Source organism: Diabrotica virgifera, chromosome 3 (assembly GCF_917563875.1).
Source record: "Diabrotica virgifera virgifera chromosome 3, PGI_DIABVI_V3a".
In the NCBI taxonomy this organism is placed as follows: Eukaryota; Metazoa; Arthropoda; class Insecta; order Coleoptera; family Chrysomelidae; genus Diabrotica; species Diabrotica virgifera.
This window is the reverse complement of record NC_065445.1, coordinates 65,214,115-65,229,661: the sequence shown is the minus strand read 5'-3', so window position 1 is coordinate 65,229,661 and position 15,547 is coordinate 65,214,115. Positions and strand designations below refer to the sequence as shown.

At 31.1% G+C, this 15,547-nt stretch overlaps 1 protein-coding gene and 1 long non-coding RNA gene across 2 annotated transcripts in view; one reads left to right on the top strand and one right to left on the bottom strand.

Annotated features, from left to right (window-relative positions):
• LOC114334456 (alpha-tocopherol transfer protein-like) overlaps window positions 1–12,411 on the top strand; it is a 48,492-nt gene extending 36,081 nt beyond the window's left edge. Inside the window, exons 5-7 of the mRNA XM_028284496.2 lie at window positions 3,061–3,171; window positions 3,943–4,045; window positions 12,135–12,411. Coding sequence (XP_028140297.1) covers window positions 3,061–3,171; window positions 3,943–4,045; window positions 12,135–12,286 — 366 coding nt within the window. The 3' untranslated portion in view covers window positions 12,287–12,411. The remainder of the gene's footprint in view (window positions 1–3,060; window positions 3,172–3,942; window positions 4,046–12,134) is intronic.
• LOC126881104 (uncharacterized) lies at window positions 1,642–15,398 on the bottom strand. The gene is made up of 3 exons (XR_007696725.1): window positions 15,345–15,398; window positions 5,709–5,770; window positions 1,642–1,857 (listed from the first exon to the last, which is right to left on the bottom strand). It is a non-coding gene; the product is annotated as an uncharacterized LOC126881104 (long non-coding RNA).
• Between the last annotated feature and the right edge of the window lie 149 nt (window positions 15,399–15,547).

The following is a 15,547-nucleotide window of genomic DNA, read 5'->3' as shown; positions in this document are numbered from 1 at the left end:
TAAAGTTTTTTGAGGATCTGTATTAACTTGCTCCTAGAGCAAAACATTGGTATGAACATTAACGGAGAGTTAATAATTAACAATATACGATACGCTAATGACACGCCAATAGTAACAGATAACCTAGCAAATTTACAGCATTTGATGGAAAACAAACACTCATACCAATAGGTATGGTCTAAAACTGAACATCAAAAAGAATAAATTCATGATTGTAACAAAGAAGCTATACACCAATGTGAATTTAACCATAAATAATCAGCCAATTGAAAGAGTTACGTCCTACAAATATTTAGGGGTTTGCTTCACTGATACTAATGACCAGACAAGAGAAATCAAGAGGCGAATTAATATAGCGAGACAATCGTTTGTCAAAATGAAAAAGTTCCTATGCAGCCGGGAAAGGCGAAATACGATAAATATAAACTTAACAACGAGAATATTAAGGTGCTATGTTTTCTCCGTTCTGCTGTACGGCATGGAAGCTTGGACACTGAAAAAGGTAAACATCAAAAATATTGAGGCATTCGAGATGTGGTGTTACAGGAGAATGTGGAAAATACCATGGACAGAAAGAGTAACAAATCAAGATGTTTTGCTGAAGATGGGGAAGGAATGCGAAGTCATAAAAACCATACAAACGAAATAACTGGAGTATCTAAGCCACATAATGAGAGGAGAAAACTACTCTATGTTAAGACTCATAATCCAAGGAAAAAGCTCGGGAAAGAGAAATGTGGGACGTAGGAGGATTTCCTGGTTGCGAAATTTAAGGGAGTGGTATGGGTGCAGCTGCAGTACCTATGGCATGTTATGCGTAATGAGAGATACAACATACTTCAGTTGATTATACAGGGGAAAATCCAGGGCAAGAGAAGTGTAGGAAGGAGACGAATCTCTTGGTTGCGTAACTTGAGGGAATGGTACGGATGCACAACAACCGAACTATTCAGAGCAGCAGGCACGTGAAGAAGAAGAATGGGTGCAGTTCGACACAGTTGTTCAGAGCTGCAGCCAACACAGTTAAGATTACTGTGATGGTAGCCAACCTCCGATAGGAGACGGTACTGCAAGAAGAAGAAGAAGAAGAAAAAGAAGAAGTATTAACTTGTGGTGTTGGTCACGATCAAACGCTTTTTCGTAATCTAAAAAGCATAGAAATACGTCCTTCCTCTGGTCGTAACAATTTTGGACCAGCACCTGTGTTGCTACTATTGCTTCTCTTGGCCCTAAGCCTTGGTTTAACCCGAACTGAGAATCACTAATATTCCATTCACATTTTTTGTATAATCTTTGATGTAGTATTTTTAAGAATATCTTTAAAGTGTGACTCATTAGGCTATGATCTGTGATCCTCACACCTTTTTGCTCAACTCAAACGATTAATGGTGGATATTTTTAATGTCCATGCTTCGACATGAACAATGGACAAGAGATAATACCTATATTTACATAAAATAATGCCAGGTAAAGTCAGTTCGCTGAACTCAAATGGATTTTGACAGATTCAGAGTAGGAAACCTACAACACAAAAATTCTTACCTCACACTATTAACAGCTCAAATAATTACTCTTTCATTAGCTCTTTCATTAAAAAACAAAGAATTATTGTGAACAGTGGGAGTGTATACTAAACTTACATAATTTTGTGAAATTTATTTCTACAAAGTATTTTTAATTTGTACAATAAATAATTTTTTCATTTGTTGTCAATACATTATATTATGGTGTAAATCTATAATGATTATTGATTGGCGTAAGATTTATGATATTTATGTTAGCATTTATATTGTTGCGCAGAATGGGAAGAGACGGAGAACTTCTGACCAGCATTAAAAGGTGAAAGACAGCACTTGCCTGCAAAAGTAAAATAGTATATTATTATGTGAAAAAAGTGAGTTTTGAGATAAATGACTTTTTGTTCTTTTACTGTGCCATTTTGTCATTTATAAAGTTAGACAAGTGAAATTTGGAATAAAAGTATGTTATTATAATAATTATTACAACAGCAAATAGGTATAGTTTTTTCAAATGTGCTTGTAAAGTGACATATACTGTTTTACCATTTTTCCAGTATACCCAAAGAGTATATAAAAGACTTTATACGTATATACCTTCGGGGGAGATAATAATTCCCATTGGTCATACTATGGTAAGAGGGTATATGAAATGTTATACTACTTTACCATTGGAATTGGGACACCGTTTTTATAAAATATGTTACCGTATAACAGCATATACCACATATATCCTGTTTTACCAGTAAAGTTTCAAAAAATAGATATTATAACATAATACCAGGGATAAGCAGTGTATGACAATCTATACTATTCTGCCTCTGTAGAGTTTGTCGAATATACTGTTTTACCATAGCACATACTCATATACTGTTACACGTACTCATATACTGTTTTACCAGTGTCACATTTTGAAAACTAAATAAGATAGAAATAAACTAAAAATTGCATAAGAAAGAGCGGAAAAAATAACCCAATTTCGGCGGCAAATTAAAAAATCGATTTTTTTCACATATACTGTTTTGCCTTTGGAGGCAAGAGCATATTTAGGGCACATATTTAGACATGATAAGTACGAATTGTTGCAGCTTATCATAAAGGGTAAAATCGAAGAATAAAGGGGTCCTGGTAGACGACAAATATCCTGGCTAAAAAACATTCGCAACTAGACCGGGTTAAACACACAGACGCTTTTAAGAAAAGCAGAAGATAGAGACTAATCTACAATAGTTATAGCCTTAGAAGAATTTTACTTGTCAAGTTGTAATAATGCAATCTTTCATTCTGCGTTTAAATTTTTTTAAAATACTTATTAGTTTACTCAGGATTCGATAAAAACGAATGCATTTAGAACACATTAGCACGAAACATTTTGCCTACGCCCTTAAAAGGTGGTTGAACTTCTTTCAATAAACATAAATTATGAGAGTTTATCCTAAGACTATATCCTAGATATCTGAGTTATAAATATTGAAACACAAACATAATATGCACATTTTATATACCTATATTTTAAAATAGTTAATATTAAAACTGTTTTTAGGAAGGAATGCCCATAAGACTGAAGACCCTTCATTTTATCAATATTGTATCATTTATGGATAAAATTTTAGCCCTAATGAAACCATTTATGAAGAAGGAACTGATTGATTCTGTAAGTATTTCAAGTAATTTATCAAAAGAATAGCGTAACTCAATATACATTTTAAAAAATATATCCAAGTCAAAATATGAACCAAAATATTATACGATAGTATATTTTTTTACAAAACTGCCAACTGTACCTACACCACTCTCCCCTATAGATACAGCTATTCTTTATAACAAAGAACAGCTGCTGCTTTGTGTAGTCATACCATGGTCAAGGAATACAGAGCGCAATTGGATGCCACGGAAGGTTAGATTCAAAGCAAATCATACAATATAGGAGCTGGGAGTTTCTGGACTTCCATCAGATCCTTACAAATTCGGGAGTATCTTATCCCCTTCCCTCTTCTTGAAATTTTTGGTGCATCTTTTCGGCGAACATCAAGTGTTGGAATGAAGTGAAGTTGTGTATCGATATAATATATCGTGTAAATCCATACAGAATTACAAAAGCAAAGATTTTTACTACAGCCTATACGAAGCTTTTAGCAGTATGCAGGCTTATAGCAGAAGTATCGCAGTATAGCAGTCAAATATCCATAAAATGTTCCGCAAAGCATTAAAATAAGACATATTTCTTTTATTAGATATTATTTTGGAGAGAGCTTACTTTAATCTTGCTACAACTAGAGCAACGTCTGCATTTTCTAGAACGTTCTTTGATAACTTATAAACTTGACAGTTTCTACATAAATATGTGTTATGATTACATATCTAGTGTCGCAAATTCAATCAGTTGGAAGGTGTGTATCTAAATTTACTACATATTATGTTTTAGCTACATCTTCATATTGATGCTGAATCTGCATTTAAACATATTCCTAAAGAAATGTTTCCTCAAGAATATGGAGGACCTTGTGAGTCAACAAAAATAATACAAGGTGAGTTTTAGGCAAATAGTATCTAAAATTCGTACATGATTTTTTTAAGATAATAACGTTAACGATATAATATATCATAAGAGCCTAAAATCAAGATATACAATGAAAGTTTATACATTGTAAATCATGATTCGGAAGTACTCCTCGTAACATTTAACGTGTCTTGGTTTGTTTATTTCTAGTGCATCTTTATTGTGAATTTAGTATAGAAGAAAGGGCTACTTAAAGAAAGGAAAATATACTGTGTAAAGTTCTGTGTGCCATATTTGAGAAAGAAGAAAGCATTAATGCAACAAATAAATGTCCTTGCCTGGATCTTTCTTTGTATACATAACTAATTGACACATGATATATCCTTCACCATGCATAACATGTCCCAAGTACTGCAGCTTTCTGCTTTTGATGGTACCTATTGGGACCGTGCAAGTTCGGCAAAGCGACACCTGGTTTCTACGCTCAGCAACATTATTCGCATTTTTAATTATATTGGCCAATTATATTAGTTCTGGTTACTGGATAATTGTCAAGGCCATAGTCCAAAAAAATAATAAGAAGAAAAATAAGATTCAGGTTATGTTATTAAAACGTAAATAATTGTATGTAGTAAATAATAGTATATTATTCAACGAGCATGTAATGATGGCTATTACTCACGAAGTGTGTGCTCTCAATAAAAATCTATTGTACAATTAACAGTAAATAAAACATAATTCATTGATATAAATTTCATATCCGTAAGTCCTTTTACGGAATTAATACCGATTGTTTATTTACCTTTTAAACATCAATCTTAAAATGTCAAATGTTGAAATTTAAACGTAAAAGATACATACACTAAATTTAATTGTTGATATAAATTACAATTATTATTTTATTAAATAAACAAGTTTGAGTAATTTTATTTGCTAATAGGTATATTAAAAGTGCCATGCACCACTTGAATCTAACTTCAACCCGTGTGTAACTTTAGCCCGTGAGTAACGAACTATTACTCACTTGTAAAGTAATGGGTTTTATTATCTATTCAAAAATAGCGAATAATGAACATATTATTAAACGGTCGTAGAAAAAATTAGTTATTAAAATGCAGTGCTGCAAGGAAAATACAATTAATTAAATTTACCTTTATATAATAATTGCATATCATATCAATATTGTGGAGCAATATATAATTTTTCTTCTTCAATGACAATATGAATTATTTAAGAAAGTTGCAATATTTCTTCGCTATTCTCGCACGATCGTTTCTCGTATCCCCTCCAAGTACTTGCACAAACTTGTTCAATTGAAACATATCTTTGGTCAAGTTAGCCTTGGAAACAATTATTGTAATCACTCAACTGACGTTCTGAAATGTTATTTATGTTTGTAAACGCCACACTGATCACTTCCTATTATTTGTATTTGACTGCGATTTTCAGTATTGTGACTTTATAATGGCGTTTATTGTTATAAATCCGTCCAAATATAATCAACGTGCGGTCATACAAATTTCAGCCTCATGCGGGCAAGGCCATATTAACATTTGTTTTAACTATGAAGGAGCCTTGCTTATAGACTTTACAGAACCTAGAGTATACAAGTTTCAACGAAAACTTGTATAATGAAACTTTAAACAAGGTTCATCAAGCATTAAAACGATAATGTCCAGAAAAGCTCTCACCTGATGTCATTTTTTTGCAGGACAATGCTCGATCTTATGTGGCCAAACAATTGAAAGGAAATCTACAACAAACGAAAAAGAGAATATTAAGGAATATTCGCATTTTACGGAACGTCAAAGTCCCGTCACGGACCGGCAATGTCCGGTCAAAATATTCTGTAGTGCAGGGGTCACCAATTGGCGGACCGCGGTCCGCATCTGGACCGTGGGCTAGTTTTATGCGGACCGCCCTGAATTCAGAATATAGTGTTTGGCAATTTTGAAAATGTTTGGCCATGAAATTGTGTACCACGTTTGGCTCAACTTATGTGTGCGAAGCCGCTTTATCAAGAATGAACTTTATTAAAAATCTGTACAGATCTCAGCTAACAGATGAAAATCTTAACTCCCTAATAACAGTTGCACTAAACTCATTCAAAATTCTTCACTTATAATAATCTAATTTTGTAAAGAGTTTTCCCCTTATTGTTATACATACTTATTATAATCATTAATTTTGAATGTAAACTGCTTTTGTAAACTGCTAATTATATAAAATTGTCACGGGCGTTTTTTATATTCATTTCATCTCTACTATAAGTAGATTTAAGTGGTACTACTTTTCAGCTGTGCATTTAATTGAAATAGTTTTCAGGTTTAATAAGTTTGCAACAAACAGCTTGCATGGAAACTAATGCAGAAAAGATAACATGTTAATTACCATTTTGTACTGATTATATTATTTTAAATTTCTCAGTTTAAATAGCTGGATTTAAAGAAAGTTAATAACTATATAGGGTGAGGCAGATAACTGGCCTATTAGAAAAATCTCGAGATCTAAAGGCAACAGAATCATGAAAATTGGAATAAAGGGGTTTTCAAGGATGGTCTATTAAATGAAAATATTTTCATCTCTTTGCAACTTCCGGTTATACCGGAAGTTGCTTATAACTTCGGTTTTTTAAATGGGATACCCTGTATATTTTTACATTTTTGGATTCTCTTCGATGTCTTCTTTCTTAAAATATAAGGTTTTGTAATATTATACAGGGTATTTTAAAAGATAATTACGTTTTTTTATTAATTTCGTAGCAATATTCACACCCTGTAGAATTGTAGTAGTTGACATCTAAAACTCTACTTACGTTCAAATGATTTTTAATATACTCTACTATTGTTAAGAATCATTAGTATAGCTAATTTTTTAATTTTAGTATACAGGGTTGGTCGAAACTCGGAATGAGTATTTTCTGAGTTTTCTTAAAAGGAACACCCTGTATTTTTGTATTGTATTGAAATGATATTTTATAGTACTTTTTTATTTCTTAAGCATTCCCTATACCTAACTGCTTTAATTTGTGAGTTATTGGTGATTCAAGCTAAACATTAATTGCAACAAAAAATACGTAAAATTTTATTAGGTTGGCCGTGAAGATACTCAATCGCAAATAATTTTTCAGAAATAAATACATATTAATCCAGACTGGTCCTTAAAATTACCAATAATGGTTTAGCTATCGAAATACCTACTTAGTTACGATTGTTGGTGCGATTAACAATTAAGCACAAATTAAAGCAGTTAGGTATAGGGAATCCTTAAGAAATAAAAAAGTACCATAAAATATCATTTCATTACAATACTAAAATACAGGGTGTTCCATTTAAGAAAACTCAGAAAATACTCATTCCGAGTTTCGACCAATCCTGTATACTAAAATTAAAAATTTAGCTATACTAATGATTCTTAACAATAGTAGAGTATATTAAAAATAATTTGAAAGTAAGTAGAGTTCTAGGTGTCAAACTACTACAATTCTACAGGGTGTTAATTTTGCTACGAAATTAATAAAAAAACGTAATTATCTTTTAAAATACCCTGTATAATATTACAAAACCTCATATTTTATGAAAGAAGACATCGAAGAGAATCCAAAAATGTAAAAATATACAGGGTGTCCCATTTAAAAAACGAAGTTATAAGCAACTTCCGGTATAACCGGAAGTTGCAAAGAGATGAAAATATTTTCATTTAATAAATCATCCTTCAAAACCCCTTTATTCCAATTTTCATGATTCTCTTACCTTTAGTTCTCGAGATATTTCTAATAGGCCCTTTATCTGCCTCACCCTGTATACAAAACTGAAGATGCCTAAAGACTTGAGAAAGACGTCATGAACATTCTTCTTCTTCTCCTTCTTCTTTCTCATAATCCTTAGTGCCCTTCAGGGCGTCGGATGTCATGAACATTCACAATATAAATTCTTAACTTTTAAAATATTACTGTGATGCTGTGTTCAAAATAATTTTTTTCTGGTTCGTATTTTTGCTGATTCTTGTCCCCTATAAACAAATCAGAAGGATGCCGGGCGAAACATTTTTTTAACAAATTCCAAATTACCTTTCTGTCTTTTTTGGGTGATTTTAAACAAAAAATTTCTCTAGTCATATTTCTGAAAAGTTTATTGTTTTCGAGTTATAAGCGATTTAACATCTGAAAAATGCGAAAATAGGCATTTTCGATACTTGAAAACTCATAAGTAAATTATTAGTTTTCAGGTGGTCAAGTACCTAAATTGAAGTTTAGAAATTTCAAGATTCTAATGAGTAATCGAGGCTTATTTTGCGCAAATTATAGCGCATAATTACCAATTAAAAACAACGGTCTAAATAAATGAAGTAAGGTCCGATTACTCATCAGAATCTTCTTTTTTTTTATTCTGGCCTTGGTTCAGAACCTTTAGCCACGTAACTACATATAAAATTATTATTCGTTCATAAGTATAAAATTGCCCAGTATACACTTAAAAATAAACAATACTAAAAAATAAAGCTTACAAATAACAATGCCTACTTACTATGCCTACTTACTATGTTAATAAATACAACTATATTAATTTTTGTTTTTTTGTCTTTTTTGTTTTTTTTTTGTTTTTTTTTTTTTTGTTTTTTTTTGTATTTTTTTTTTGTTTTTTTTTACTACGGTAAGAACTAAATCCGATTCATCCTCGCGGAGATTTAGAACCTCTTAGTGATTTATTTTTTTTTTTATTTTTTTATTTATTTATTTATTTTTTTTATTTTTTTTTATAATATATTTTTTTTATTATTATTTTTTTAATATTTTTTTTTTCATCAGAATCTTGAAATTGAATGTTTAAACTTCAATTTAGGCACTTGACAACCGCAAGAATAATAATTTAAACATTAGTTTTCAAGCTTCAAAAATGCTTATTTTCTCATTTTTCAAATTTTAAATCGTTTTAAACCGAAATCTGTCAAGTCTTGAGAAAACGACCGATCTTTTTTGTTTAAGATAACCCAAAAATGCTAAAAACATATTTTCGGGGGCAAAAACGGTGGTGTTTTGAATTTGTTAAAAAAAATTGTTAAACAATTTTTGCCCAAAAATTTCGCCCAGCGTCCTTATGATTTGTTTATAGGGGATATTTTTTAACAAGAATCCGCAAATAAACCGAATCAGAACAACCAGACACAGGCAGAATTAAATCCGGACCCCGAAAATGTCATAAGTTTTCGAAACGGACCCTCAGGAACACTAATTGGTGACCCCTGCTGTAGTGTATTTTAAGCCAGGATGTTCTCATATTATGTCGACACCGCTACGGAATGTACCGCTCTCAAAACGTCAACGTTTCTCTGAAACAATAATTTGACGTGACGGTATGTGTCTTTGCCTGTTCATTCCTGAATATTTCTGGTATGCGAATGTGGAAAGTACAACACCGGCCGTCAATCAATTGAATATTTTAGCGAGATAATCTCTTCAGTTTGAAGTTTGAACTAAGCATATTACATAAAACTGATCCCGAGATATTCTGAAGTATTTATAAAAACAAATATCGTTCTGAAGCTATTTTCTTGTGGCATTTTTGTAAGTAACTATTTTTAATGGGAAATAAGCCACAATTTTACTAAAAAAATTATTTTATAAACGTTTCGACGTCCAAATAGAGCTTCACGATACGATAGAATATAAGTATTGAGTATTGTATTGGTTATGCCAATAAAGTATCGTATCGAGTATCGATATCGGCAATACTTTCTTATAAAAATATCGTATTGATATTAATTTCGATACAATATCAATACAATACTCGATAACATATCGAGATAAAAAGGATTATTAAATATAATTATCCTTAACATAATTAAGAGGACGTTAAATTAATAAAACAAAAACTATTCTTTATTCATTTATCACTATCTTTATAAGCTCTTAAAATATACATACTGCAGTCACTGAAGGTGGATTTGAACTTCGTTGAACCTCCATAGATTCTTTTGAAAATTGGAGGGTGGTTAGAGGATACCTTAAGGAACAAAGGTGACATAGTGCCAATTTGTGACTTTTGCATTTTAGGGGTGAAATCCACCCCTGTTTTAAAATTATTTTTTATATTTCTGACAGTGCAGTCACCGAAGATTTTCACCTCCGATTTCGTTGAACCTTCGTTGATTCCCATGAAAATTGGTGAGTAGTTAGGGGATACCTCAAGAAATAAAAGTGATATGGTGTCAACTTGCGTTCTTTGCATTTTAGGGGTGAAATCCACCCTTTTTAAAGGAAAAAATGGAGATTTAAACATTCTGGTGTAAGTAATCCACTTTAATCAAATAAAATAAATGTTTTTTAACAGTTCTACAGTCGGAAAAATGAAATAATACCCATGGACGATCACATCAATCACTTATTTTGTATTTGATATCTTTTTCTATAACAAACATTTGCTATTTATAGAAAAAGACAGCAAATACAAAATAAGTGACTGATGTGATCGTTCATGGGTATTCTTTCATTTTTCCGACTGAATGCATTATTTATCGGAATAAATCGAAATTCAGTATTTGTTGAAAACTATTTTTGCATCGTCATTACTCACTTCCATTATATTGCCGCAAATTCCACATGATGTAAACAGTGTAATCAAAGATGATGTGATTTACTTACTCTCAAGAGTTTCAAGTTTAGGTACTCAAGTGCATAATATGATAACAGCTGATGCTTGGGTTGCAGATCACTTATACTTTTATGTTAATAATTATGATCTAAATACCTATTCCACAAAATATAATCAAACAACTGTAGCGTTTTATTTATTTTTTTTTTTTTCGATATCGATATTTTCAATAATGTCGAGGCAAGAGTATCGACAATACAAGAGTATTGTATTTATTTCAGATAATGAGTATCGTATCGACATTAATATTGCTCAGGTATGTATTGTATCGGTATTGTATTGGTTTTCGATATGATATCAATACAATATCGATATTTTTATGGAATATCGTGAAGCTCTACGTCCAAATGGGATGCCATTGTCAAAATTAATATTTTGACAACGGCATCCGATTTGGACGTCGAAACGTTAATAAATTGTGGCTTATTTCCCATTAAAAATAGTTAAAATCAAATATCGTCATCATCTAGTTCTTTAAACAATATGTGGTATACCCTATTCCACGAACATACGACTGTTGTGGATTATCTCAACAACGAATATTTTACTGTGCAAATTATGAAGAACGAAAGTAAATTGCAAAATACATTATTGGAACAATTATTAGAGCAATTTACTTTCGCACTTCTTATGTTGCACACTAAAATATTCGTTCTCGCGATAATCCAAGACAGTCGTATATTCGTGGAATAGCCCATACCAACTCCCATACGTATATTTTTTTAATAAACATCCTTCGTACCCACAACTTTTTTCATGTTTTGTTGTTTGTCTGCTCGTCTTCGTCCAACATTAATGCACTTATTGCTAATTTTCTTTTTAGGTAATTTGGTCATCGCTTAACTTTTTGTTGTAATTGAACCACCTGACAAACCACTCCTACTCCAAACTACTCATGCGCCAAAGTAAAAATGTGAAAAACCGCGTTTTTTGTAAAAAGAGCACTTTTCAAACGTCCGTAGCTTGAAAAGTTATGAAGCATGAAAATAACTTTGTAAAACAAAATTGCAAATCTTTTCTACATCTTTCGATTCGTTATTACCTAAATATAATAGCTAGGTACTTTGCTCAAAAGCTGTTTTATAGCTGTTTGAATATGGTAATTTTTGATAAAAAGTGGGCCTACTTTAATTTTTGTCAAAACGGCGCCTCGATATTTTACAAGTCGAAAGAATTCACATAAAAAGTAGGCATCACGAGCTAAAACATAATGTTTTCTAAATAATTATTGGTAAAGAATGACCCGAGATAAAAATTCTTGAAAATGCGTTAAAAGGGGCTATTTTTGGGACTTTAACGGCTCACAGATGGGGCCCCTTGGCTCAAAAAAATCTGAAAAAATGAGTTTTTTTTTGTACTGCAAAAACATATTAAAATTTGGGGAAAATCGGTAGACTTCCCCCACAAAAATATAGAAAAAGTAAAAATATTGTCCATATATAAAACATATAATTTACTATTTTGCAGAGAAAATCAGAAGTAAAATTCTGGACAACGCAGATTATGTTGCCCATCTGACTAATCAAGTAGTTGATGAATCCAAAAGACAAGGAAAGCCAAAGAACGCTGGAGACTTATTCGGTGTAGAAGGAAGTTTTAAAAAACTAGAAGTCGACTAGAAGTTATTTTATTTATTTTGCAATTAACTATTGATATTTGTTTTTGTTTTTGTTATCAGGTTTATGTTTAATTTAAAATTGTGATTATGAGTTTATTTTTTTTTTTAATTATAATATTGTTTTAATATTGTCTTTTTATCTGTACAAAATACCTAAGAAGATAGAAGAAGTAAAAACACTAACAACGTGATGATAATAAGTCGATAAATTATGACGAAATATTTAACTATCTATTTTCTTGTGGCTTTTTTATGCTATCTACTATTTTTCATGAGGAATAACCAAACATTTAATTGAGAATATTTTTATTTTGATGTTTCAATTTCAAATTGGTAATTTTAAGAAAGGTTCAAACGTGGAACTTCTGACGTCAAATTCTACCTATTCTAAACTAAAACTGTAGTTATTTCCCATAATAATTGTAGATAATATACAGTAAAGACGTTTGAGTTGGAATAAATTCATTTTCTCGAGAATGGACGACTCTGGAGCTAAATCCCGAAAAAGAGCTAAATCCCGAAAGAGGGTGATTTTTATTTTTAAATTATAATTTTTTGGCATATATATAATACTAGTGACGTTATCCATCTGAGTGTGATGACGTAATCGATGATTTTTTGAAATAAGAATAGGAGTTGTGTGATAGCTCATTCAAGAGGTTATTCAATACTCTATTTACTAATATAAACATTAACATGATTATTTATACAGGGTGTTCAAAAGAAGAATTAATTAATTAATTAAGACAAAAAGAAGAATGTAGATAATTCGTGTAATTCGAAATACATTTTAGTGTCCCAAAACAGGACATTGTTTTACTCTTAAATAATATTAACACCCCATTAACCCACCTGCCTCTTAGCAGAGTCAACATTTAATTTAAGCGAAAAGCAATGTTTATTTTTCAAATCAATATTTTTTATGTTTCTTGACAGCAGTAAAATGTATTTTGCTTTAAATAAATTACATACATTCTTCTTTTTGTCTCAATTAATTTAATTCCAAAAAAAATTTCGTCACCCTGTACCTATAAATAATTATGTTAATGTTTATATTAGTGAATAGAGAATTGAATAGCCTTTTGAATAAGCTATCACCCGACCCCTATTGTAATTTAAAAGAATCATCGCCCAGATGGATGACGTCACTAGTATGATATATATGCCAAAATATTATAATTTAAAGATAAAAATCGACCTGTTTCTGGATTCATCTCTAGAGTCGCCCATTCTAGATAAAATGAATTTATTCTAACTCAAAGGTCCTCACTATATATCTTTATCTTAAGCTATGTTTGAAATAGAATGAGAAATTAAATAAAGATCAACTCACTTCTACACGCTGATGATATAATTTTAATCACAGACACAGTAAAGAAAATGCATAAACCAATAGACGATTTGGCAAAGAGAGATGCAGAATTTAAAAATGGCAATGAATCTTAATAAAACAATACTTCTGATAATAAATAAAAGATGAGAAAAAAAGGAATGCCAATATACTAAAGGAACAAGTCCACGGTTAAAATGCAAAACATCTATTACTTAGTAATAGAACCAATATCTACTTTTGATTATTTGGGAAATATAATAACAGATGATGGGAAAACGGACATGACAATAGGTAATAAATTAAAAAAGGCTACTAACTTGTATTGCTCAATAAAAAATACAATTTTTGGGAAATCAGAAAAAATTTGGAAAATGCCTTAAAATAACTATTGATATAAAAGTGAGACCGGTCAGAAGTCTAGTTTTCCACGTTTCACTTATGCATCAGCAAGCTGGACCCTTATGGAGAAAGATATAAAAAGATTATATATTACGTATTTGAGATGATTGAAAAGTACTGCTGGAGACAAATGCTAAGAATACTATGAGTGGTCCGAATAACAAATGAATCTATACTCTCCCAGCTAAACATAAAGAAAAAAAGTAAGGACACAGATATCAGAACAAATAATAGGCTATTTTGGACACGTCTTTCTAAGAGATGGTCTTAAATCCAGGGAAAGATAGAAGGCAAAAAAGTCAAGGTAGATCTCCCACAAGATACACGGACCATATTGTTGCTACTATTGGAGCTCCGTTTTCAGAATCTGCTAGAATCGCAGAAAATAGAGCTAAATGGAGGAACACTGGAATAATCAGCTAATAGCTTCATGATATCACGATACCTGCATAAGATTAAGGACTAAGAATAAGAGGAAGAAAAAGAAAAAGAAGAAGGATAAAAAGAAGATTAAGGCAATGTATAAGCAATAAATATCTAGGTATATCTATGCATCTTTCAGAGAGGACATTAAACGCAACCAATGCATCTCTTGTTCCCAGTCCTTTGCGGAACCCAAATTGGGTATTATCCATCTTCCTCTTGCTTTCTGTATCTTTCATTAATCACCTTTAGAAATATTTAGAGTGTATAACTTATTAGTGATATTGTCCTATTGTCTGAACAATTTTTGGCATATATTGTTTTTGGTATTGCTACAAAAGTGGACACCAACCATTCCTGTGAGATTTTTCCGGTTTTATATACTTCATTAAACAGATTCAGAAGTACAGTTAGAGTTTCATCGTCTAGATATTTCAGTAATTCCACAGGTATTTCGTTTGAACCGACAGTTTTCCGTTTTTGCGTTTCGTATTGCTTGTTCCATTTCCTCCATTATGATCTCTGTCCCTGTTTCGCTGTAGATTTTTTCCAGTTCTTGTCGATTATCCTCAAACAGATATGTTATGTATGTCTTCCACTTTTTTAATTTCTCTTTGACTTCTATAATAATTTTTCCATTTATATCTTTAAAAAGGCCATCTTTTTTTTTTCTCTGTGTATTTTTCATTTCCTTTATGTTCTTATGCATGTTAAAGCTATCATGCCTTTTAGCATATTCTTTTCAGTTTCTTCAGTTCTTTCAGTTTTGATAAATCAGCTCAAAAATCAAACTCAAAAGATTTTTTTTAATTGGTCCCCAGTAAATTAAGATTACGATGTGATTATTTCAAATTTTAATTAAAGATGGGTAATAGAGACAAATGTAGTACAAATGAGACCTTACCTTCAATAGAAATCAACTACAAATGGATTAATTTTAAAGCTGTCGTAGATAAACATTGTATGTCTATTGTTTTTAGTTGTTAGATTATATAACAAACATATAATTTATTTATTTGTAATTTCGTAATTATTCTACAAATACTTGCAATTAAAAGCTAATGATAAAGTAATTTGTAATGTCCTGTTAATAATGGATCATTATTT